This window comes from Acanthochromis polyacanthus, chromosome 7 (assembly GCF_021347895.1).
Source record: "Acanthochromis polyacanthus isolate Apoly-LR-REF ecotype Palm Island chromosome 7, KAUST_Apoly_ChrSc, whole genome shotgun sequence".
Lineage (NCBI taxonomy): Eukaryota > Metazoa > Chordata > Actinopteri > Pomacentridae > Acanthochromis > Acanthochromis polyacanthus.
In genome coordinates this window covers 16,128,852-16,156,780 of record NC_067119.1, presented here as the reverse complement: position 1 = coordinate 16,156,780, position 27,929 = coordinate 16,128,852, and the positions used below count along the sequence as shown (strand labels likewise).

Genomic DNA, 27,929 nt, shown 5'->3' with positions numbered 1-27,929 from the left:
TACACATAAAAAATGTTTATTTGGATTTTTAAAAAAAGGGTGGGAGGAGAGGAATAATATATTCAAACATGGTTACACATCATTCCCAACTGACAAATAAAAGACAAAAGGCCCCAAAAGTAAAATCATTTTAGGATATAATTCCCTTCTTTATTGCTTGTCTTGCCAGGGTAGCTGGGCTATTTTTACATTTTGAAAAAACTGTGTCCTTAAGGAAGAAAAAAACGTGAGTATGACTACTTTTCATTTCTTTTTAGACTGACATGTTTGTTTTTAGATTCCAAGTTTAAACATATTTCACTGTGTTGTATTTACTCTGATGCAATGTCTGCTTTCATTTGACAAAATATCAACTTCTGCATGAAATGGAGAAGTTATTGCAACATATATGACAGGAAAGGCAATATGAAAAGTCAAAGCTGCACTGTTGTATAAAAACAGCATTGTGAATTTAAGAAAAAAAAAGGCACCACTCTTAGACCAACCTTCACTCAGGCTGCACATTCATAGTCTGTTTACATGTTTCTCACCATTTACAGGAATAATTAAATAGCTTCCCCGGTTTAGATGCTAAATACCTCGGCTGACAGATGATAGTGGTCAATAAACAATAAAAATAAAAATGAAATGCAATATTACTTTTTGTTTTTGAGAAAAACTTGAGCTGTAAGCATCTCAGTTAATTCACCAGTTAAAGAAAAGTGAAGAATGATGCTGAAGCTACAGAGAATGGAGTTTTTTTTTTAAAAATGGAGAAGGTGATTTTCTTTGTGTGAGCAGGTAGATGCATGTTTGTGAGTTGCAGATGTGTGTTCCCCTGTTTGCTCATGTGATGACGTTCGGGCCGCGGCGTCCCGTCCTCTCGTGAATGCTGGAGATCTTCAGGGCGATGGCGATGAGCGGACCCAGCACCACCTGACAGAAAGAAGGAACACAGCTCAGAAATGATTTGAACAAAGATGACGGCGATGCTTTGAAACTGAAATATGAAGATGTCGGGATTTTGTGTGCAGTCAGGTAATCAAGCATTGTGTGTTTATTGATCAGTTTCCTCAACTTAAATGCTTCGCTAAAACAAAACTCAAGCAGGCAGAAAGCAATAAATCACCCTCAGTCCACTCTGAAAATATTCTGTCATGCTGTTTCAATGGAAAGACGCTAGCAGCCCTATTGATCGGAACATTTCACACTAAATTACTGTCATTCATGAGTGTTTCTTCAGTCAGACATTGGCCTGGTCTTTGTTTTGCTGTGCAAGGCAGCACGTAATAGACGCAGACATCATGTGCTTTTAAGGCCTCAAAACACAACAGAGATAAACAGAGAGTTAAACAGATACCAGAGTTGATAACCTTGTTAGGCTTATGTCATACTAGACCTTTAATAACCGTTTCAACATGCAAGTCAAGATGATTTTACAGAGGCTTTGGCCTACTTTGTGAACCAGTTCTTGTTTGAGATCATTCAGAAATGTATACAGAAGAAAGTCTGTTCGCAATGAAGAAAGCAGCTGTGAGGAATGGCTATGAGTGTACACATTCAAAGCATGCATTAAAAAATAAAAAAAAATCTGAAGAATGAATAAAGACTGAAAACAAACAGGCTGTTAATACAGTGCAGAATGTTCAGTTAAGGAATGGATTTGCTTTGCTTAAGTTCACTGCGCATGTTCCAAGCATTGCTTAAAAATTATATAATGACATGACTCATGTGTTTGGTGTTGTTATATTGGTGTTATTTTCATTCCTTTGTTGCACAGGGTTGCGTGATAGAGCACGACATACCTGCACATGATATAATGTATTTTTCACATTCAAATGTAATGGGAAACTACGTGAGACAGTGAAAATGTGGATTTTAGTGATGATACATACCAATATATGAACACGAGTTCTCTGTGTGGCTGAGTGTGGTGTATATAAAAGTATGGAGTGCTGACGAAGCATGATTGTTCAGATCATGTATGTGCTCTCTGATAAATGACACGTGTCGGGTAAGGGGCAGAATGATTATATGCTGAACTTATCACATGAGGGAGAAATCGAGGGTTTATTGTAGGTCACGCAGTGAGAACAAGAAAAAATAATGTGACAGTGCTGCAAATAACACAATGTCATTGACTTAAATATAGCAGCAAAACAGTCCACATAGACTCATGTATCACTCATCAAGAGGTCAGCGAGGGTGACCTTAATCCTGTGTGCTTAGAAAATCGTGGTCCCTGCTTAATGAATGAATCCACATTTCCTAGAGTAAACAAAAAATCTCATCTTTGAATTTGATATCACTTTGATCATAAAACATGATGTAGAAGGTGAATCGGTTCTATTTATGTGATAACATTTTAATGATAATTAAAGAAATGAGTAATACCCACAATCAAATTTTAAGTTTAAAGTTATTATTTTTGCATCTGTGCAAGTGAAAGTGATCATTGGTCGTCTTTTGACCTGAAGATGTAAGAAAGAAAAGGCAAAAATGAGGCCATTGCTTTTGAGGAAAAATGCAAACTGCTTAACGAGGTGGTTTGGTTAGAAAACCAAACCTAAATGAGCCATCGTGACTTTAGTTTTACAACCTTTGGTACGTTTAAAGTACAACACCTATCCCAACATCCATAACCACACAAGAAGCTTGTGCTGCTAACCATTCCAAAGTCTACAGGTCAATCAGCTTCAACAGAATTGCCTGAAGTTGCACTAAACAGCCATGCAATTGCACATTAGCACTTGGGTTGCAGTCATGTGTATGAAAGAAGTGACGATGGAAGGAAGTAGTAAGAACATTCTGTTTTAAACTAGACACTTTCAGGCAAAAATTATGACTGCAAACTAAAACAGCAGTGGTGCTTTGGTTGTTTGTGGGGCTTTTTTGTTTATGCATATTTAAAAAAACACATGAAATGTTTCCAAAATCACAACAGACGGTGAGCACACTGTGTATATTTATATACTGGATATCACACAGAATGTATATTTTACACTGAACAGTCTCATCGCGAGGCATCACTTCCGCTACGCTCTGATGTCAGATAATAAAAACCTTTTTTATGGTGGCAAAACTGGCTGAACGCTGCCTATAAAAAGTTTCAGGTGACTGTACAAGTGATAAACAAGTTGTTATGACAAAGTGCAATTTGAACTATTTCACAGTGTAAAGGATGCAAACGAATGTGTAGACATACACACAACAGACGGAATTATCACACAAATACACCATCACACTCTTTCTGTACCTGTGTCTCTCTGCTGTGTCTCTCAGGGTCCCTCTCAAAGCTCTCGGCATAAATGCGAATGATGGCGCCCATCCCTCCGCCGCTCCCACTCATCCGGAACACCAGGCGAGACGCATCATTGAAGACGATTCTTAAACCCTAGAAACAAACTTTAGTGAATATCTTAACAATAATTCCAATGTTCTTTTAGTCGAAAATGTTAAAATTAATGATGAATTCATATTGCAAGTCGACATGAAATTAAGTTTGTAGGACTGGCAACCTGTCCACCAAGTTGTGCACCACCTCTCACCTAATGCCAGCTGTGACAGGCTCCAGGCTCCTGCAACCCTCTGCAGGATAAAGTAGGCATAGCTAATGGATGGATGGATAATATGCACCATAGAAAAATTCTGGTTTATTATTAAAATGGCCAATATATTTGAATGTAAATGGGTTGGATTAATATTCTGACAATCAGCTTCCGACTGCATACATCGCTAAATACTACCTTATTCTACAGACTCCATATATATAAATCTTCAGGTATCAGACCTGTATTCAAATATATCAGTTCTTTAATGTGCAATAATGGTAAACATCCACTAGGTGTCACTATCATTGTGTGTTTTGTTCCAACAAGAGTCCCGTATTACATGCAACATACTTGCATCCATAATAACACTGGCTAAAAAGTTGCACAAGACCATCACTACTACAGTTCTTCAGCGTCTTGCCAAAACGTTTGATGAACTCCAGCCCTAAATAAAACTTAAGGAGGACACTTGACCATTAGTTCAGTAGCTCATAGCCTGTGCAAATCCACAGTTTCCTTAAGACTGACAGCAGAGAACTAACTCACAATCCAAAGTGAACTGTCACATTTTAACACATTACAATTGGCCTCCACACATGACCATTTAAACTGAACCTCAGAACTTCCAGCAAAAACAGGATATTGTTGAGTTGAGGTAACAAACTACATCTCCTGCTGGCCGACATAAGATAAGACTCTTTGACTAATGCATGTGTAATGACTCTTATCTGTCTTAAATTCCACAGTGTATCTCTTTCCTTATCCCATTAGAGAAGAAGCAGTGGGGAAAAGACAGCAACGTGTTTTGAGAAAAAACAAACATGAATAAGAAAAATTAGTCTGGTTTTAATGAAACCGTGCAGCATCATATGATGGCCTTAACTGACTCTGATGTGACTGTCAGTAGTGCACTTAAGGACGAATAATGTACTACATGCATGACTTGATACTGACAAAGACGCGTTTTATAGTCATTTCCAAGTCAAGTGGGTTCCCTGCCCCAGTACAACAGCAACCTGGTTTCAGACAAAGACCTGTTAACCTCATCAAACTGTGGCTCATCGATTTTAGTCCGTGGTGCTAAAAGAAAAGCTCTGGACCACTCGCCTTTATCCTAATCTGACTCTGGTGAGGGAGGATAACATGTCAGAGTCTGTGAGGAAAGACAGCGATAATGAGAGATGTCCGCCTGCCCGCCCGGCTGTCTGTCTTTCTATCTGGGAGTGTGTCTGCTCATCTCTAACAATAGAGCAGCAGCTATCAGAAGGCTGACTAATGGCTGTTAAAAACACCATCAGCTGCAGAGCTCAGAGGACCCTGAGTGGAGAACAAATCATCTAAAAATGATGCGTCTGCATTTATCAATACAAATCCAGCTATCTACCTATTTATCAATCCGTTTAAAGGTGTTTAGTGATTTTGGAGAGAGATGTGTGGGCATGAACCACCACAAACTACATACACACTAACTGTTTTTGCAATCCCAGCCCATCCAACCTGCTATAAATACACATTTTCACTAAGGAGTGCTTATTGGGTTCCTCTTATTTAGTGTGAGATTTGTTGAAACGTGCCCGAGAGCAGAATATAAATCAAAACTAACAGAAATGGAACCACAATTTTAAAAAACACAATTGCTTGGTAGAAACTGTAGTTTCCAAAATGATTGAAAAACAGACCGCAGCGTCTACTTTTAGTGCACAAATCCATCTGTGCCTCCACTATCTGATATGCAAACAATGCGGAATGAATTCAGTAGTCGACTACAAAAGGCTGCCATGCCACCGCTGTGTAAATCCCTCAAGCTTTGACTTGTACGCTTGTGTTGGAGTGTGTTTGTGTCCGTGTGCCAACTCTTCTCCCCCTTCAAACACACTTGCAGCGGAGCGACTGCAAGTGGGACGACAGCTGATATAATTCTGTTCTGAGAGGAATGTGTGCTACAATAACATTCACTGGGGCGACTGGGATGGCGAGGATTTACCAGTATTTTTGGGGAGACTGACTAACCGTGGACCCGCTGTATCCGTGGTAATACTGTGGAGTGTTCACAGCAGGATAACGCTAGACGTTGTCCCTATGTCACATTGTTAAGGTATATGGAGCGAAGTTGACGGACAATGCCACAAGTGTGAACACGCGTAGTCCATGAAAGGGTAAGCATGTGTTCACACTTATACACATGGACAACTGGCCGGATGTACACACCGAAATGCACCGTGTGTGTGTGTGTGTGTGTGTGTGTGTGTGTGTGTGTGTGTGTGTGTGTGTGTGTGTGTGTGTGTGTGTGTGTGGTATGGGGCAACAGCTAAGAAGTGTTGACGCCAGGGAATGAGTTTCCATGTGCGCAGTACAGAGGAGTCAGCTGGGTAAACTTCAGAGTGTTCAAGGGGGAGGGAAAGAAGGCGACAGGGAGGTTAGAGTGACCCTGTGCGTTATCAGTGTTTGTAGGAATATGTGCTGCATTCAACGTGTGTGTCGATGCATATGTTTATGGTTAGAAATGGAAGATAGACTGTCATGTCCAAACATGGAACCTCTCTGATCAGACAACAGTGAAGCTCAGTGGGTGGTCTGGCCCAAGAGACGCTGTGTATGAAGAAGAGGAACAGAGACGACATGAGTGCGAGACATTTGAGGTGAACCAGCTTTTGGGTCACAATTTCTAGTTCAACTCTATGTGATGTTGGGTTTGACCTATATTACTACAGGTCGGTATTTTTTTTATGCAAAAAATGTAATTGGAACATTAGCTATGGGGTCAATCATTGCTTCAGGTAACCACTTTTAGGTCAGACACAAATTTCAAACCAGTAAAGAGTGTGTGGTGCAGAAATGGGGGTTTGTGAAGAGTTTGAAATTTTCAACAGTTCTATGCAAATATTTTATATAATAATCACACAAACCACAACAACAACATGAATTATCACACAGATCATCTGTATCATGATTTTTCTTTCCTTTCTTTGGATAAAAGCCATTAAACTAGAAATACGACCAGAACAATGTAAATTTGGTTTGAGACATTCATAGCCGACTGGATTTTTGCAGGAACTACTGATACTCGGAAGGAAAATATGAAGACAACGTATCAATTTATAAGGAACCTTTTAAAAAACTATAAACATGGAACACATATTTTAACCCTCTGAACAGCAAGAGACATTTTTAGCATTTTCTCTCATTTCACACTGCAATGGAAAGTCCTGCAACTGAATGGAAACAGCACAACCACAGCTAGAAGTAGTGAGAAATCAAAAATGTTACGATGTCCTAAATTATACATAAAAATAAAAAATAAAAACTGAATTTCTTTAATTAAATATTTTACAAAAACAAAAAAACTAAACTTGGAATCAACAGGTTTCCAAGAGGAAAAAATGTGGATTCTTCATACTACAGATATTGTAGTACTTATATATACACATTTTTGTATACATCTCCTTTTTGCTTGCAGATCAGTCCATTTCAGCTGAAAAGTCTCACATTTTTTTGTCACTTGACTGCTGGTTCCAGCTGAACCACTAATGGTTTACCAGTTACAGCAAGGAGCACAGATTTTAATTGATTTATTTTTTCTTTTACAGAATCTGGTTCAAGTATACAATTTCTCTCTAGTGTCTTTAACTGAAACATAGAATACACTAACTTGTTGAAATATCATAATCAGGCGTAAACTAACCGTGACATCACCCGTTGGTTTCAACGCCGAGAAAATGAAGCCTGGATTTTGCCACTTCCTGGTCGCCGTTTTGGATTTTTTGGAGCCAGTGACATAAAAAGCGTCATCAAACAGACTGGACCGGAGAGCAACTAGGGGCAGGATTGGCTGAGGACTCTCTTATCCCGCCCACATTTTACCGCAGAGGCTTCTGTTGCTGCCTATCAAGTATAGCCACGTCCCCTGGCTCCGCCAACTTCAACGATTTATTTAAAATTCAGTATTGATTTATTTTTAGATCGGCCACCTGATCTCTCATTTTGACCATGAAAACTAACGGGAAAAAAATCCTGAGCTGTAGAAAATCAGTCTATCAAATTTTATTTTTTCCAAAAATGAATTGGGGTCTATGGAGAAAAAGCTTTTTGGAGCCAACCCTAGCGGACGGCATGATATTGCAAGTTTTTGACACTTCCGGGTTGGCTTCAATTTTGGAGCCAGATGCTACGTCCACTATATATACAGTCTATGATCATAATTTTATGCTTAGATTTGGTTAGGCTAAACTTAGGATGAGGATCATCAAGAACTGTTGCAATGTCAAAAACTTGATATTTTTTCTGTTTTTACCGCTGGCTAAATGTGTAATGGTATTATTTGGGATTTAAACCTTTTTTTTTAGCCAATGTGTCTTTAGTGTGGGTTTTAGCATTCAGAGGGATAGAAGGATAAATGCTGATTTCAGTCAAATTTCGAACTCAGATATCAAGTGGTAATTATCAGTTGAAAATTGATGTGGGTGTTATTTAGTATTTTCAGCTTATGGAACACTGTCCTCCAAAGCCATTTTGAACTTGGGGAACGTTCACACACAGTGTAAAATCTCTCACGGCTGAAGTTAGTAGATCCTCAAAAGCTTAAAATAATTATAAAAAAATGCAGAATGTAAAATACATAAAATCCTGCAATTACAGTCTTCTCACACTGACCTGGTTTCGAACCACTGATCCATCCACAGGGTCAATGTACTCAAAGTTGTCGGCCCGCTCCACGCTGTACATGTGGTCTCCTACAGCAAACTTCTGGTTGGTGAATGCTTTGTCTGAGATTACTGCCTCAAGATCTCTCATCAGATAAAAAGCTGCACGTGGATCCAAGCCCTCATAGTCAAACCTGACCACGACAAGACACACAAAAAAGGACAAACTCATATACATAGACAATTATATAGGCAATGAAACCATGGTTGACATTAGATGGCACTAAAAGGAAAGATTGGCAATGAGGAAACTATATTTTTAAAGCATTGTTTTCTTTATCATCACTAATAATTTTTGATATTTACTTAAATTTTTGCAATGTTTTTAGAAGAACACTTTCAAGCTGGTTGATATTTCCTTTGAAGCAACTTGAGTAAGTCACTAGAGACAGTGTATGGTATTATTATGGTGCTTAAAATGGCCCAAAACTGCAACAGAACAGCTTTGTCAAGGCAGCTGACGTATTTTTTTCAAAATGATGACAGATGTTTGTGTTTTATGGACTTTTCGGGTGGCTGGTCCTTGGCTCGTCCTGTATGCCCCCTTCATCTATGCGTTGTGGGAAATGCGCATCAGTTTCGAAAAGCTCTCTGTGGGAACATGAAAAGCTGCAGCAACTATCAGTGGGAACATTGACTGCAGTAACTATCTCTGCCTCTCACAGGGGAGAGGTTAAAATAAGACCAAGTGACAAACAGTGAGAAGGACTGGAGGAGAAATGGATGAAGGTGAAGGCCTGGGAGGGAGGGGCCGAGACGAGATGAAGACAAAGATTATCATTCAAGTGAGTATTGTAGACTTACACAATTTTGGACATAATCAGTGAAAATGGAATGATGAAAACATTAAAACTGAGATAAAAATAGATTAGATCAGTGACATCACACACATGGACAACATAGTCGGCTGTTTGTATTCCAGAGAGACCGGTTCGCTGGTTACCTGCAGAAGTAGTTGCGCCCAAACTTGGCCCAGTGATCTCTGACAATCTGCTCCACGCTTTGTTTCCTGGCTGCCATGATGGACAACCACATCAACACCGACCACAAACCATCTTTCTCACGAATGTGATCAGAACCTGGAACAGGAAAGAAAACGTGCAAAACACAACTTATGATAAACATCTCAAATTTTTTTGGTTAACTGGACCCCTACATGAATCTCTCATGTGGCTATTCTAACAATTGTGCCACTGAAGATATCCTGAAATTGATACTTTGTTTAAAAATGAGAAAATAATTGGCAATCCATTAGCTTAGCTTAGCACAAAGACTGGAAACAGGGAGAAGTGGTTAAGCTGAGTCTGTTTAAGTCACTCCTCTTAGACCACAAATAGTCCAGCATATAAACTCCCATTCAACAAAAAAGGCATTAAATAGTAGTTAGTGATCTTTGGAGATGTTATAAGATAGGTTTTATCTTAGGACAAAGTGAGGAGAACGTCTCCCACGTACACTAAATAAGAATCTTTGGTTTCCCATTGTTTCCATTCTTTATGCTAAGCTAATCTAACCATCTCAAATATGTACAATTACTTCTTTAAGTCTCAAAGAAACAGCACAAAAGTGGAAGTGGGAAGTTTTTTCAGGACCTGGTGGAAAAATAGTCTCTGACAATTTCACTATATGGACAGAGCTATTCAATGATGTCACAACTTAATAGTAAATGTAAAATTAGTAGTTCAATTTAGTCAATATTTACTCTAATCCATGTCATAAAAGATTATTAACAGCGCTTTGAGTTGGAGATACACCAAATATTCCCACACAAATATTGTCCGACAGAGGAGCAGATCACACTCAGTCTTCTTCACTGGGGAGCTATTGGTCTGTTCGCAAAGACAGCTGCACAGAAAGGTATTTGTTCAGGCTAAGAATGTGTTACTAATGTTTCCATGTAGGAGACTGAAATGGAAAACAGAATGAACTTTTAGCCACAATTTTTAGAGAATAATTTTAATCAAATGAAAAGAAAGAAAAATCTGAAGACACCATCATGTCTCTTTATCAACATAATCCTATTGTTTTCCCCTACAAAACATGTAAATTGTAAGTGTCCTTTTAATGCTGCGTGTCTGGCTTTAGCAGTATACAGCTGTTAGGAAACTGGCAGTTGTCACAATCTAATTCCTGCGTCACAGTCTGTCACCCTGAGCGCGAAGGAGACAGAGGCAGTCGCCGAATAAAATAAATCTAATATCTGTATCAACAAGGGATCTAATTAATAACCCCTCGTTACAGGGTGGTTTCTCTTTTCAGCTGACCTGCTCCTATTTATCCGCAAAGTGACATTACAATCTCAGCGAACTGTCAGTGCTACAGTTACGACTGTCATTTTATTTTTATTTTTATTGTGCTGATAACCACAGTTCTCTGCTAAACGGCATTCAATTGTCTTTTCTGTGCAAAGCAACAATAATAACATCTCCACAGCAAAGTCCGACACAACTGGCTTAATTAAATGTTCATGCTGTGTGTGTCTTTGAGAGTCAGTAAAGAGCACGGGTGGTGTGCAGCTCCGATGATTTACTGTGCAGGGCTCTCTCTGAGCTTTTTGCCTTACATGGGTAGACAACGAGTAAGCTCCATTAGTCCTCTGGGCTCTCTGAGTCTCTGCTCCTTCCTTTTCTCTTGTACTCGTCAATACTTCTCATATTTGGACTCTCCCACCATTCTCTATTCTCTTTCCTACAAGGGTCTTCTCTACTGTTCACACCCACTGATAGTTTTCTCTAAACTTAAAGCTTTATCTCTCTTGCTGCTGCCTTCTTCAAATGTTAAAGATATCTTCTGCAATAAAGATAATGATTCAAGTAGGCAGGATAAAGTAGAGAGGAATAAAAGCAGACAACCTGACACGGAAAAACAGCAGAACCGTGACAAGATTGAGAAAAAAAAAAAGCTGAACCACAGGCACTTGGAAGGGTACCACAGATAAACAGATGCAGAGAATGAGAGCAATAGCAAATTTTGCATGTACTTTATTTATATTTTCTGACCATGTATGTGCATGTCTACTTTAGTATGCATAGAAAACATAGCCGCTGGAGGCCAGTCGGCGTGTTGCAGTGATTCAGGGAGCCCCTGTCTCCTTTTATAGCAGAAGAATGGGGATTATTTACACATGCAGTCAGGGTCACAGCCCTCCCATCTATTAGATGAGTCTGACTGGAGCTACAAGCAGTCAGGATGCACTGCTCACAGCCCGAGACCTGGAATCGATTGGAAGAGGAGGGAATAGGGAAATTGAGAGAATTTCTTTTCCTTTAAAGGAAAATCAGGACCAAGAACTTTCTGTATTTCTTGTCATCATTCCTATTATTACTATCCCATCAATCACATTGTTTGTGTGTATTAATTGCAAAGTTCAGGGAAAGTGGCATCATTGCTTAAAAGAAATTAAATCTGTGGTAGGCAGAAATCTGGAAAAATAAACTCTGTTCTAAATCACTCCCACCAGATGAGCATGAACTACAACCATATAATGGTAGTCAGTCTAAAGCAAACAATTATTTGTTGCTTTAACTTGTGTTTGAACCTCACTGTCGCAAATGAAATCTATCCATCTCCTCCACTGTATTACCACAGTCTGCTCTGACAATGGATCTTGTAGTTACATTTATGTTATCTCACCTGAGGAAGGGAAAACCCTGTGATTGGCTAAAATCTCCCATCACTGGCAAAATTTTCCAGCCTGAAAACAGAGCCAAGACAATGTGCACAGGTCTAGTTTTCTCTCAGACCACTTGAATGTGAATATGTTGAAAGGTAATTATATTTGTTTGCCAAAGGATATCAGAAAATACTGCCTACCCCAGCTTTAAGCAGGGCAAGAAACATTTAGGGTCAGATGACACAGGTTTAAAAAAAAAATCAAAAGGTAAGTCAAATTTATTCAGCAGATGAAACAAAAGTAAACTGTGAAATAATTAAAACTATTACACAGTTTGTTGTAGTCATCCATAACTGTTAACAGAACAAGTTATACTGCTGTACTTCCTGTAAAGGTCATAGGTCACAGGATTCCATAAGCTGTACAGATTCATTTGACTTTGTGGCACATTTGTGAATTCAGACTGTAAGAATAAAGTTGACTTGACCTCACTTTTGCCACCTGGACACAACCTGATCATCATCCCCCATTGCAGTGACATTGTGATCACAGGTCTTGGTAATTATTTTGTCGAGTAAAACAGAAGTAGCGTACAAAACTACCACAGTAAGACCTAATTTGATTTAAGGGAAACCTGACTGGACACACTTTGAGTTTCAGAACATTATTGTTGCAACATTCACCGCTACAGCAGCTGTCTGGTACCGTTCATATTTTCATCATTCAACTGCTGCTGCTGAAAGGAGGGGAGACCTCAGTCACACGCCCACTCAAATTTTCCAAAACCAGTCCAGGGATTCAAAAACGTGACCATCTCTTCAGAATCTAACAGGCTGCCTCTGCCTTGCCTTGTTAGATTTCTGTAATCATGCCATTCAGCAATCACAAATCTCTCTTTATGAGTGAAGTGTTTTGTTTTTTGGAGTTGTAAGTGAGATTGCTCGATGATACCTGTCCCAAAGCTCTCCTCCCCGCAGAGGGAACAACGGCCAGAATCCATCAGGTTCCCAAAGTACCTCCAGCCTGTGGGAGTCTCGTACAGCGCCAGTTTCATGGCTTTGGCTACCCTACAAAAATACACAAAAGAAAAGGGAGAAACAAAAACAAAGCTAGTACTTTTTGCATACAAACATGGCATGTATTTATTTCTCTTTAATATCCAACATCAGCCTTTCCCAGTTCTGATATAGAGATAAACTTACACACATACTTTGACCTTTGAAATAAAAGCAAACCAAATACTGTATGACAAGCGTAATCCGCCAGCAGCTCATCCAATAACTTAATAAGGCCAGGGCAGCAAGAACAAAGTGAGTTAACCTTTTCGTTGATGTTTGCTTTGAACCTGCGCCATGTGCTCGCATAAGGAAAGGAGGAGAGGGAGTCTGTATGTGTGTGTATGTATGTGAATGCATGTGTGTGGTGAGGTCACTGAGAGGGATGAAGGTACAGACAGTCCAATATGTGAGAGGGGATGGAGAGCAACAAAAAAAAAACATACTAGATGGGAAAAGAGCAAAGAGAAAGTCTTCTCAAACTTTTCTGTACAAATTTACTTAGAAGTAACTGCTGGATTCAGCCGAACAAAAGTCCCTGACAAAAGTCTTGTCGCTTCTCGTAAGTTGTAGGAACAACAAATAACAACTGGACTTGTAGTTGATCAACTGGAATTAGAAATGGCTCATATGAAAGACAAAGCCCTCTAGATTATATTTATTATGCCAAAATAAATTTTTGTATCATTCATTGAGTGTTATCATTTAATTAGGACAGAAAGGTCAGATTTTGCTTGGACAAAAGTCTTGTCGCATACAAAAATAATGTTGAAATTATACATATACTTTATTCTGAATACACAAGTATGCTATAAAAACATCAGAACATTAAGTCATGGTGTCTTGCAAAAAAGAGTTAATATTGTGTCCGACTTCCAGAGCTTGGAGGACTGCATCCATACGTCTCATCAATGACTCAAATAACGCATTGATAAAGTAATCTTAAACGGCAAAGAAAACAGTCTTTCAGGGCTCCCACAGTGCATCAAGATTCTTCGGTTTCATCTTCCAAGCCTTCTCCTTCATTTTACCCCAGACATGCTCAATAATGTTCATGTCTGGTGACTGAGCTGGCCAATCCTGGAGCTCCTGGACCTTCTACGCTTTCAGGAACTTTGATGTGGAGGCTGAAGTATGAGAAGGAACGCCATTCTACTGCAGAATTTGCCCTCTCTTGGGATGTTTGGAATGTAATGGGCAGCAAGAATTTCTTGATACTTCAGGCTGTTGATGTTTCCATCCACTCTGCAGAGCTCTCGTACATCCCATACCGGATGTAACCCCAAGCCATGATTTTTCTTTCACCAAACTTGACTGTTTTCTTGGTGAATCTTGGGTCAGTGCGGCTTCTGCAGGATTTGCGTTGATTGGGATGCAGTTCAATGGATGATTCATCAGAAAAATCAACCTTCTGCCACTTTTCATTGTCCATCCTTCCTGCAAGCTGTGGACCTTGACAAATGCAACACAATTTGTTGTTGTCTTCTGTTTATTGCTGGTTTTCTATCCACTAATTTGACTGTGGAGAACACCGCGTGAGAGAATTTGACAAACTGTTCTTGTAGATACAGGGATTTCTGGTGACCAGTTCACGTGTAACTCTGTTGCAGTTGAGAAAGGGTTGGCCCTGGACTGTCGAAGCAACAAATCCTCTTCTCTAACAGGTGTCTGCCTGACCTGGGCTTGTCATAAACGTCACCAGTTTCTTCAGATCTTTTGCTTATCATCTCTACTTGACATTTGGATACATTAAAGCTGTCTGCCACCTCAGCAGCAGACTTGGTCTTCAGGCTCTTGATGATCAGCACTTTGGTCTGTGGTTGGATCTTTGGCATGCTGTCGGGGTCAGGTTGGGCTTCATATGAAGGTCTTGTGTCTTGTGTTTCTTTTTATACACACCTGGGAATGTGTCAGTTACGGTATATGTCACAGGTGAACTTCTAATCTCTGACTGGTTGAATCATTTAAAGATATGACAAGACTTTTGTCCTTGCTAAAAGAGATGTCATCGGCTTTACCAAGACATAAACATCAGGACACTTTATGACGGGTTCAGTTTGCACCCAGTTATTAATGTGGAAGCCCTTGACATGAAAATGAACCATTTTTTGTGAGAACTGATTGATTAGAAATAAAGTTATATGCCATTTAAGGTTACTATATCCTTATGTGACAAGACTTTTGTCAGGGACTGTACAGTGGCATGATTATAAAGGACAAAAAAGAAAATGAAAAAGAATAAATAAATCAGCATAAATAACAATAAGCTATTCTGCTTTTCCCCTCAGTTCTATGTATTGTAGCCTAATATTTGCAGATTTTTAGGTTGCAATTTGTTGTCAGTTGCTTGCTTTTCTCAGTACAATCGATGTTACAAATCACCACAACATAGATTTGTGGTAGATGGAAAACAGGACAGATTGTGAGATTATCCAAAAGACAGCCACACAAAATGCAAGAAAATGCAAGAATCATGTTGAAATCATCAGAGCAGAGATAACATTCCAGTCTTTTATATTAATTTCAAACAGAGCAGTTCCTCTTTCTCTATAGACCTTTCAGATTTTCCATCTGCCCTCAGCTCAGAAGTACAGGTTTGTGGCCTCGAACACTGCAGATGTGCTGCTGCTCTCTCTAACAAAAAAAAAAAGATGGCTGTAAATATGTATGAAGGTCTTTCAAAACCACAAAACAGGAAGGACACTGCTCCACACCAGCAGTATCGATGGTATATAGTACATAGAATTCTAGCATTCAGTAATTTTTTGTTTTACAGCAGACAACTCCTTTGGTTTGTTCTCATCACTGACTTTTCAGAAACAACAGGCAGCTATTCTAAGCATTGCATTCTACCTGCCCGGCACTAAACAACAGATATACAAAGGTAACGACTAGCTGTTAAACATGGTAAAGCAATGGCAGAGCCATATATTTCCATCAAGAATTAGAGGAGACATGACGAAGCAAAAAATTGAGTGAAATTGGGATTTTCCATTCATTAGGTCGCCAAAAATACAACTCCAAATAAATGTTAATGTTCCATTTCTGCTGCCTGTAGAGGCCAAACAATCAGGATTAAGGTGTAATTAGAATAAAAGGCTTTTGTGGAAAAACATTGCAACAGTATTTAGACTATTATTGTGTATTTAGAATTTGTTGGTGGTTTGTCAAAAAGTGACCTCATGACCTCAGTATGTCTAAAATACTGATTAAGCTGCTACTCATGGGAGCTATAGTTATGGAGTGCTTACAAAATAATTGCTGTTATATCAATGTATGTAGCTTTAGTTATGATGAAAAAGATGGAACCGCATGTTTAAACTCACAAAACAAACCCTTTGTGGGAAAGACCATTTTTCCCCAGAGGTTTGGGGAAGGGGTTACAGTTCAGAGAGGGTGTTGGGAATATTGTGTAATATAAACATGAGATGTTTAGTTTGCAGTAAAGATGAAGAAACCATTTCCTTCCTGCTGCCCACAGATCACTCCTCGATCACAACATCATCCACACCTCCTCAGTGATCGCAGAAAAATGTAAACACAGCTCCTTGGATTCAGTTTGCTGGTGGATGTAGTCAACTAAACAGATGTCGCTGCCAAAGACACAGACATGTAGACATGTCAGTCTTAAATGCACTGTGGGATGCTGTGGGAATTGACAGTGCAATGTACGCAAACCTCAGTGGGTTTCAGCTTTTCTAAAGTGGTGGTATACACAGCTACATAATCATCAGGCACATAAATAAACCCCACAGTGCCCTGCACAGTTGTTTACACGATGATGGGATAAATTACCAAATAAGAGTAAACCAGCTTTATTCCCCTCTGGGGAGGCCAGTGCTGGAACGGAAAGCCCTGGCATTCCTAAAAGAAAACAGAAACTCTGGCCTTCTGACGAGCTTTTGACGTTTTAAACGGCACGTCGTTGGCCAACACAAGCACGAAAAATGACTGTAGCGGCACTCAGTTTTCAACAAATATTGCAAAAATGCAGGGATAAAACAGTGTGAGAGTAGTAAGAATCATGTTTTCTCAAGTTTGATGATTGCACCAGATGAGCTTTAACTGGGTAAGACACATACCATTGAACAGAGTTTATGCTCATAGAGAATCACTGAGCGAAACAAGCACAAGCAAAAACAAAAGTGTAGCGTGTCCTTTTCACTTAGATATATGATATGACATGCCTCAAACAAGATCAAAGTCAAAAACAAGATATTCTTACATTTTAGATCCACAAGCTTCTTGAAATCAAGCAATGGAGAGAAATACACTGCTCAAAAAAATTAAAGGAACACTTTGAAAATACATCATATTTCAATACGGGGAAAAAACAAACGGGATATTAGCATTGATATGGACTGGATAATGTGTTAGGAGTGAAAAGTGCCACATTGTTTGATGGGAATGAAAATTATCAACCCCCCAGGAGGGCTAAATTCAAGACACCCCAAAATCAAAGTGAAAAACTGATGTGGCAGGCTGGTCCATCTTTCTGAAATTCCTTGGCAGCAACTCAAAATGGTATTCAGTAGTTTGTATGGCCTCCATGTGCTTGTATGCATGACTGACGATGTCGGGACAAGCTCTGAATGAGACGGCGGATGGTGTCCTGGGGTATCTCCTCCCAGAACTGGACCAGGACATCGCTGAGCTCCTGGACAGTCTGAGGAGCAACCTGATGGTGTCAGATGGAACAAAACATAATGTTCCAAAGGTGTTCTATTGGATTCAGGTCAGGTGAGCGTGGGGGGCAGCTAATGGTATCAGTTCCTTCATCCTCCAGGAACTGCAGGAGTTCTCTTACCACATAAGACTGGGCATTGTCGTGCACCAGAAGGAATCCAGGACCACTGCACCAATGTAGGGTCTGACAATGGGTCAAAGGATTTCATCCTGATACCTAATGACAGTCAGAATGCCATTGTCCAGCCTATAGAGGTCTGTGCGTCCCTCCATGGATATGCCTCCCCACACCATCACTGACCCACCACCAAACCAGTCATGCTGAACAATGTTACAGGCAGCATAACGTTCTCCACGGCTTCTCCAGACCCTTTCACGTCTGTCACATGTGCTCAGGGTGAACCTGCTCTCATCTGTAAAAAGCACAGGGCACCAGTGGTGGACTTGCAAATTCCTGTGTTCTATGGCAAATGCCAGCCGAGCTCCACGGTGCCGGTCAGCGAGCACAGCGGGCACTAGAGGATGCTGGGCCCTCAGACCACTCTCATTACATCTCTTTCTGATTGTTTGATCAGAGACATTCACACCAGTGGTCTGCTGGAGGTCATTTTGTAGAGCTATTGCAGTGCTCATCCTGTTCCTCTTTGCACAAAGGAGCAGATAGCTGTCCTGCTGATGGGTTGAGGACCTTCTACGGTCCAGTCCAGCTCTCTTAGACTAACTGCCTGTCTCCTGGAATCTCCTCCATGCTGTTGAGACTGTGCTTGGGAGACACAGCAAACCTTCTGGCAATGGCACGCATTGATGTGCCATCCTGGAGGAGTTGGACTGTCTGTGGAACCTCTGTAGGGTCCAGGTATCGCCTCATGCTACCAGAAGTGACTCTGACCCTAGCCAAATGCAAAACTAGTGAAAAACAGTCTGAAAACATGAGGAAGGAAAAAAATGTCAGTGGCCTTCACCTGTAAACTCATTCCTGTTTTGGGGGTTGTCTCATTGTTACCCCTCTTGTGCATCTGTTGTTAATTTCATGAACACCAAAGCAGCTGAAACGGACTAAAAACCTCCTCTGTTCCTTACTTGACCAGATCAGTATCCCACATGTTTCACTGATTTGATGCAGTACTTCGATTAAAAAGTGTTCCTTTAATTTTTTTGAGCAGTGTACATACAATCATAATAGAACAAAATTTTTTAAAAAGATTCAGTACATCATCTACGGCCAGTCAGGCTCAGCGCAGATTTTACCAAAACAAAAACAAAAAATGCTGTTAGATGAATATGATGGAGAAAACTCTCTACTGCAGTTGATCAGAATTAATTTTTTCAAGATTAAAAGGGCAGAATTTGGGTTAAGATTGAATGTTATTATGTGTCTTCATCATGTACAAGGCAAGATTAAGGCACAAAGTTCCATTTTTGTTCTGAAATACCAAAATTTTAAAAATGAGAATGGAGAATGTGTAACCAAGGAGACTGATGTGGGATAATATTTCAGAATATATAATACACAAATATTTAAATAGTGTTGAAATCAGCCACTTACATGATATATATAGAAAATAATAAAGTAATTCAGGGAATTTCAATACACAAACTGCTTTAAGGAATTTCAACCAAGCTGGATGTTGTCACTTTGGTTGTTTTTGCCTTCACAGTCTGTCTTTTACTTTCACTTACAACATCTTCTAAGTTGCCTGATGCTTCGAGTCAGTCTCACCTATCATGAGTCCTTTTCAGAAGTTTCGATACTACAGTGCAGTTGAAGAGAGTCTGTCTCTTGAATAATTTGGATGCTTAGTCCCCTAAGTTGAAGAGAAGACAGTAATTACATAAGTAGGTTCAGGTTTATCCACTTTCCTCCATCCTCTGTGCTCTTTCTGGTGGACACACACTTAACACACTTATGACCTCAGAAAGAACAAACTAATCAGCAAGTATTTCCGTTTTTGCTTTCCCCTTTTGTCTTTGCAGATATCTCTCCTGCACATCAATGAATTCTGAGAAGTACAATGGTAATGACGGGTCTCATACTCTGGAGTGAAATATTGCCAGCTTCTTGGCCTTGGCTTGATATTTCACCAAACACCATAGCGACCCCACTTCTCACCTTATACCTCTAAGGCAGGGGTGTCAAACTCAGTTCCTGGAGGGCCACTATCCTGCATGTTTTAGATGTTTCCCTCTTCCAGCACACCTGATTCAAAGGATCAGCTTATCATCAAGCTGAGCAGAAGCCTGATAATGAGCCTGATCATTTGAATCAGGTGTGCTGGAAGAGGGAAACATCTAAAACATGTAGGATAGTGGCCCTCCAGGAACGGAGTTTGACACCCCTGCTCTAAGGACAGCTCAGTCTGGATTTAAAGGCTCAAACTGACATTCAGACAAAAAGTTCAGCATACTGGAGCTTTACTCGAGCTTAACTTGAAAAGGGAACTCTTACTGGCCAAAACAGAAATTTACTACTAATAACTGAAGGTGTTGCCAAAATACAGAACTTCAGTTGAAGTTTAGACAATTCCAGTAAATGAACGTAGCTATTATCGACATTGTTTAGCGGAGTCAGTATCAAAACACCTTTCTTACATCAGTTCAAAACATTTTTCTAGGATTTTCCAAAGCTGCTTCAAAAATATCTACCATCTAATAATAGTATTTTGAGGGGGGAAGCGTACTTGTTGCGTCAATGTTTAACTTGGATACCTTGTGTATCTTGTCTCCAATGGAAATAATGTTGCACAATACAGCACGTCACCCTGCATTTCACAGGTTTTCGTTTTCAGCTTTTTTTTAGCACTACAAGTGGACCAAACAATGGAAGCTGCACACAGCTACACAAGTACAACTCCACCTAAACTGGTCAGATGTGGTCTTATTGGGATAGAGTAAATGCCTAAAATCAATCCTAATGTACTTCACTATCACCACATCACCATTCCTTAAACTGTGTAACGTCTTTAGCCACCAGAGATGTTAAGATTCATATCCATCATGCAATACCAACAGAGAGGAGTCCCTCAATTCGTTCTGCAGCAAGGCCCCAAACATACAGTCAGAGAACTGTCTTCATCTACAATAAAACAACTGAGAAATACTTTGGTTTCAGCACAAAATTAAACATTTGACCTCTGAATTACCCACTGCTAATCAGTGATTCAGTGCAAGGACTCATTTTTCACCCTGGTCACAGATGCATCAGTTGCGCAGGCCTCTTTTCTCCCTACATCCTCCCATCTTTGGAACTGTTAAAGGAGAGACAGATGTTTCCTTTAGCAAAATTTTCCTCCCACTTGACTTTCCTCTCTTACTCCATCAGCCCTCATTTAGTATGCGCACACAGAGAGGCACCAATGAACACGAAGTGAACAGACACGCTCAGTGTACCCAATAATGACAGATTTAACACCTGTAACTCCCGCCTCCCATTCATGAGGCCAATCGATTTCCTGCACATCTTCTGCATTCTCTTTCTCTGTCGCTTTCCTTTATTACCTCTGCCCCCACGCAACGACACACGGTATATACAACATCACATTTATCAAGGCTTTTATAACACAGTTTGCTTGACTATGCATAAACACACATCGGGGAGGGTTGCTCAGTCTAAACACACAGCGTACAGACACACACGCAGGCCACACACTCTCCTAAAAAGGTCAACACTTGGGCCGACTCCAGGGTACAACATCACACTTCTAAGTACTTTCAACACTTTCTGGAGTTTGTCAAAGGCATGCAGAGATGTGCATTAGTGTTGCTTTATGGAATGAAGTGACAGTTGTACAGCTAAGTGCTGAACAAAGTGACTCTGTTCTGAATCTGTGATGATCAGTATGCAATCGTAGAAGATTTTAGTGTGCTAAAGCCATGAGTTGACATGCCCTAGAGTATTCTTCTAAAATTGTCCTAAAAATCATATATGAAGCAATTTATTTCAGACAAAACTGTATGGAAATCCCAGAGAATGATATCATCTGTGCTTCAAGCATTATCTGTAACAGATATCATTCTGTAAAGTAATTCTACTCAACAGATTGCACAACCATGTTACAGATTACAAAAAATAAAACTAATGCTATCAATAATAAAAAGAGCACATGCAGACAAATGCTGAGAAAATGGACAAAGGGGCATGAAGGAGATATTTATAGTAGTGACATAAAAAGTCTGTCTTATCAACAGCAAAGTATGTGTGATACAATGGCTCAAGGCTGAAGTGGGACATGTGACGTGTGTGTGTGTGTGTGTGTGTGTGTGTGTGTGTGTGTGTGTGTGTGTGTGTGTGTGTGTGTGTGTGTGTGTGTGTGTGTGTCTGTCTGTCTGACACAGGAGGCAGTGTAAGCAAACCTTTAAAGCAGCTCTTTTAGTGTGATCATTACATTACAGCATCATAAGATGCAGCCTTAAGCAGTCAGCAGTGCAACACCACACAAGAGTGATGCAGTGTGTGTGCATGTGTGTGTGAATGTGTGTGTATGTGCAGAACTGAGTGCTTAGGAGTCCCTACACAAAAAATAAAGATGACCAATAACTCTGTGATGTAATATCCCACTTCACATATCCAAGCATCAATTGTAAGTGTGAAACCCAGAGAGACTAAGGACTGACAGTGAGGTCACTTCCTTCATGCGTGCCAGTGCTAACACATAGTAATGTACACACACTCTTCCTTTGTCCGTCTCTCTCTCTCTCTCTCACACACACACACACACACACACACTTACATTCAATCGTGCACACAGTGACAGACGTGAAACTATGCTTGAGATACAATATAGTCTTTGTATGCTGCATATATCTGCACAGTGTAGAATCTCCCCTAATCTCCACTAAAGACGCACATACAGTGGTGGCCAATACTTTAGACCAAAGTACAAAACTGAATGTTATTGCATCAAACTATTCCATACAATCTTGACCTATTTATTGTGAATTACCCAATCAAATTCACATTTATTAACATCACAATTGAAATTTTGTTACACAAAATTAAAGAGAAAGAAAATGTTTTTCTAAATTCCAGGTGGTCTAAACTTATGACTGTTTTTTTGTGTTTCAATATGTAAAGAAATTTAGTCCTAAATTGAGCTCAAACCACATTTTTATTTAACAACTACCAATAATATAGTCTATGTCAATATTTTGTAGGGTATCTCTTCTGCTTGATGACTTCTTGCAGCCTGCGAGGCATGGACTCTACCAGTTTTCTGCAGATGTCTCCAGTAATTTTTGACCAGGTTGACTGACAGTCTTCCAGTCTTCCACAGCTTCTCTTCCTTTTTTTTATATGAATGGACTTGTCCCGATAGTGATTAAGGATTTCCCACAGGTTTTCAATGGGGTTCAAGTCTGGAGACTGCGGTGGCCACTGCAAAACTTTAAACTTCATCTTGCTCAGCCACTACTTGGTCTTCTTTGCTGAATGCTTCAGGTCGTTATCATGCTGGAAAATGCCTCACTGATGTCCCAATAGCTTCTTCATACTTGGTAACATCGACTTCTGCAAGATGTGAATGTTCTGCTCTGTCTTCATGATGCCTTTAACTCGATGTATACGACCAACCCCACCTGCTGACATGCACCCCCACACCATGATGTTGCCCACCTCTACAAGTACAACATGAGAGCATCAGATGGCACAGTGTACACTAGGGGAAAGGCAGGAGAGGCTGTCAATCCAAGAAACTTGCATGGCGCAGTGAAACATAGAAGTGGCAATATCATGGTGTACGGGTGCATGTCAACAGGTGGGGTTGGTCGTATACATCGAGTTGAAAGCATCATGAAGACAGAACAGAACATTTACATCTTGCAGAAGTCCATGTTACCAGCCTCACAGGCTGCAAGAAGCCATCAAGCAGAAGGGATACCCTAAAAAATATTGACATAGACTATATTATTGGTAGTTGTTAAATAAAAATGTGGTTTGAGCTCAATTTCAATTGTGATGTTAATAAATGTGAATATGATTGGGTAATTCACAATAAATATGTCAAGATTGTATGGAATAGTTTGATGCAATAACATTCAGCTTTGTACTTTGGTCTAAAGTATTGGCCACCACTGTACAATATACATTTATACTATTATGAATGAAGTGGCAGTAACGTGCATTGTGTAGAATGTTATCCTTATCACTGTGATTATTTGTTTACGTAAACACTTTTAGCATCAGAATATATGAAATACTGTAAAAAAAAATAATGACTTTAACTAAGCAATGTTAGTTGTCTAACCTTATCCATTATGTCCAAAAAGTTCAGTAGCACCATTATTAGAATAAAAGGGTTTAATGAAGTTGAAATTCTATATAACACATGAACATTATGTATGGTACACTGCAAAAAAAAGTGTGTACATACTCTACTAGTCAAGAGTTTGGAGAGATTTTCCCATTCAAATGAATGACACATGATTATAAACACAAGTACACCTTTATAGAGATAAACAGACACACGCTTCTTCATTAGTATTATGAAGACAACCTTCTGCATTCTTCAGATTGTAGGTAAGTGTGTTTTTTTTTTGCCTTTCTGTACAATCTGTTATCTAACAATTGCATTGATAAGTGCACACATTTAAATTCAGTCTGTTATTACAAAGTAATAAATCACTTGAAGTGACAGAATAGGTTTCAATCAGTCTCGACATATGTTATGGAGAAAATGTTCGTTGGTCCTGATTTCAACTGAACTTGATGGGTGCAATACTTTTTTAAACTATACACATCCAGTAATCATGGTCTGGACTATAGTTGATCTTTTCTGGTTCTCCAGTTGTATATAATGACCGTGTTCTACTGAAGCCTCAGGGGGATGCACTGCTGGGATCCCTCCTACAGGAACAATGTTAACGGGGATGACTTTAGCTGTGATCACATCTTCTCACTCAGCACCCTCTGCTTGGCTCTAGTCATAAATAGCGGACAATATTTATAGGTGGTGAGTAAATGTATGAGTGTGTGTGTGTATGGGGGGCGTGTATGTGATCTCAAAGTTTTATTCATAGCGGGTGTCGTCTCTCTCCGGAGACTGGGCTGCTGCAGAAGAGTATGGAGCGAGTCAGGGTTGTATGACAAGAACTGCTGATGTATATGTGTGTGTGTGTGTGTGTGTGTGTGTTGTACCTGTCAAGGGCGGCGCTGGTGGCCATACTCCTGGCAAAGCCTTTGACGCCATGCTGTCTGAAGAAGGGGATGGCGGAGAGGTTAGCAGCCATGATGGCAACTGAGTCCGATGGATTCACAAAGAAGCCATTTTCTCCGAGGATCATATAGCGGTCCTGAAAGCACCATAACATCACAAAGTACATTTTGATCCTTGTGTAGCTTGTTAGAATAAATGTAACAGTGGGAGGAGAGACCTGCAGAACTTGATTGATTTATCTTCTACAAACAAATTCCATTAAAGTCTAAAACTAACGCTGAACTACTGTATTGTTGAACTTCTTAAACAATATCTCCTTATAGATGTTTCCTGTTTTGTTAAAATACATAAAATATATTGGAAAATAACAGGAAAAATAATTGATTTACATGGTGACTGTGACAAAAAAGGGCCATCTGTCAATAACGTCCACTTCAGAAATGTGTTCTTTTACAAAGTCTGATCATAAATCACACAATTGTTATTGTATTTAAATAAGGAACACACCACATTTCCCTACTGTGGGATTAATAAAGCATTATCTTATCTTTTTAAGTAAATAAGAGAGGAAGAAATTCATGTGTACATTCTTTTAACCTTGAGTATTTCTTTTTATTGTATTTTCAATAGATACTGAGAGGGAAGAGACAGACTCATCTTTAAAGAAAAATAAACTTCACAACATTTTTTTTTATTCAAGAAAAAAGGCCACAATTGAGCTGAAGTTATGCATCGATGGCAGTCAAGATAAAGAGTTTCAAGACGAGATGAATCCTCGTTTTCTTGGCCTGATATCTCTTCCACACTATCTACAGCGCCACTTGGACAGCAGAGACGGTCTCGCTGTCGATGTTTGGACAGTCCATCAACAAGACATCCAGAACACAGAGTGCAGAACTGTTCCACCTTTTGCATGTGTTCTGGTGAATGACCTTGATGAGCTTTTTCACTTCATACTTGTGGAAGACAGTCCTTGTCCTGGACTTCTGCCCAGACTTTCTGCAGCAGCCGCAGATAAATAAATGACGTCAAAGTTGTCTGAAAGTCTGCCAGAACCTGCTTTGCAGAAGATCCGCAAAGTCAGTGACTCCACAAGAACTTTTCCTTTGCACCAGGATTAGTCTCCAGAGAAATGTTGAAAGTTTTTAGGACTTCTGGGATGTCAATATTCTCCTCCTCAGAAGCAGACTGAACTTTGTTAAAGAGGACTTCAAAGTCCATAGAGGTGATCAGCTCCAGAAAGTCACACTTACAGCTTGACTTCAAGTTCTTCCTCTTGTGCTTCCTCAGTGGTAGGCTAAGGTGAAGACCACATTTAGCTTCAAAAGACTGCAGACCTCCACAGACGAAGAAGTGACGTCCTGTCTCAGTACAGCACAGTGGTGACCTCTGAACCCACATGTTCTTTACACATCAATTTATTATATTTTCACAACACTATGGCTGAGAATCTCTTCTAAAATGTATAAATTATAGACCAGCATAAATTTCAAAAAATTAATTATTTTTTTCCCCGACAATCCTCGTTACTGCTGAGTCTTGAAGATTTACATTCCAGTACCATGTAACAGCAAGGCCAAGAAAGAAACATTCATCCAGTGAGATTATAAAGATTGCTGGTAATCACTGTGAAGATACCAATCCTTGTAGGAGAAACAGGGCAGATATGATGTAATTCTCCTGATGCTAAGCTAATTTACTTAGCAAAGGGTGTGTGTGAGTATGTGTATACAGTACAAATGTCTACTGGATGACAATGTGGAAAAAGTGAGCTGCTTGTTGGATCATCATGGACACACTATTATTTGGTTCCCATTACGTTTTCTTGTTATCGACGTGAAAATAAAAACAAATAAAAAAATAAATAAGGCCCCTCTGGTGTCTATGGGTGGAGTCTATATAACATACGTAATATTCTTTATGGTAAAAAAAACCTTAACAAACTCAGTCAGTTTTGAAATAATGAATGCGTTGCTGAGTGGTACATTTTTTAACTTTTATTTTATGGCACAAAGTGATGTTGCTGAATTGCACATAAATAAAGGGACCATAAATATAGTATTTAAGCGTTGAGACTTCTGGGAATAGTCAGATAGCATGACGTGCACACTTTCAACATGTTAACCTCTTTGTAGAATAAAGCCCAAGTAATATATTTTTAAAGGGATATAATAAGGTTTACTAAGACTGACATCTTAATTTTGACAAACAAAAACACACCAGTAGATGATATCAGTCACAAAACTACCCATTACATTATTAAGCCTGTCCTACAGTTCCGTTAGACTCCTATAACATTATTCTGTACATCTAAAACTCACCTGCAGTGAGGTGAGCATTTAAAAAAAAAAAACTGTTAGAACCCACTATTTCAGTAACAAGCATGTCTTTGAACATTTTAGACTAAAAAAAAAAGCCAGTCACCCTGCAATCATTTATGTGTCCATAGAACTTGACATCATTATTAGGAGGAAATTAAAGCATTTAGACTTTTCTTTATATCAGATATCACTGTAAAAGTCTAAAGATATCCGTCATCGCCAGGAGTCCCTCCTGCACTGAAATCTTTCCATGCATCTTTGGTCATCCCCTGTGATCTCCCTTCCAGTCAAATCCCTACCAGTGGAGGAAATATTGCTCAATTTGAAAAGAATTGCTCAGATCACTCAGCAAAAACATCCCCTTGAGGTACAATTCCTAATAAAAGTTCAGAAAAGACAAGTGAAAAGACTGTTTCACTGTAAATATAAACAGGATTAGATTTTGTGCATTCATTTTTTGTTTAACCCTGTGAGGAAGCAGTTTGCCGTGTTTAGTGGCAGACAGGACAAATAAGCTTTTTAGTGGGAAAAGGCTGTTTATTTGAAACTTATAAATGTTCATCCTCTTTTCAGTTACTTGATCAACCTTTTGAATATACTGGTGCTTTGTGGATGTTTCAACTGTTGCTTTAATATAACTATTTTGTCAAGGACAATTTTTTTTGATAAAGCAAACAGTGTTGAAGTAGTCGTCCCCTTAGGACTGCTTTGAACGCATCCCAGACAGCTCCAAAGTCAGAAACAAATGTCACTGTGTAACCGACAACTTTCTCCAACCTATTTTATCATCAAAGTGAAAAGTGTGTACTTTTGCATTAATAGATTACTGCACTGCGAGCACATTTGTCTATATTGCCAATTCTGGGGTAAAACAGA

At 39.5% G+C, this 27,929-nt stretch overlaps 1 protein-coding gene across 2 annotated transcripts in view; it reads right to left on the bottom strand.

Annotated features, from left to right (window-relative positions):
* The window catches only part of pgm5 (phosphoglucomutase 5), a 31,814-nt gene continuing 3,885 nt past the window's right edge, over positions 1-27,929 (bottom strand). Inside the window, exons 6-11 of one of the 2 annotated variants that reach the window (XM_022205058.2) lie at positions 24,714-24,868; positions 12,795-12,910; positions 9,174-9,309; positions 8,181-8,364; positions 3,236-3,373; positions 1-915 (exon numbers count right to left, since the gene is read on the bottom strand). In XM_022205058.2, coding sequence (XP_022060750.1) covers positions 826-915; positions 3,236-3,373; positions 8,181-8,364; positions 9,174-9,309; positions 12,795-12,910; positions 24,714-24,868 — 819 coding nt within the window. In that variant the 3' untranslated portion in view covers positions 1-825. The other variant, XM_051950923.1, reaches the window with a different exon arrangement.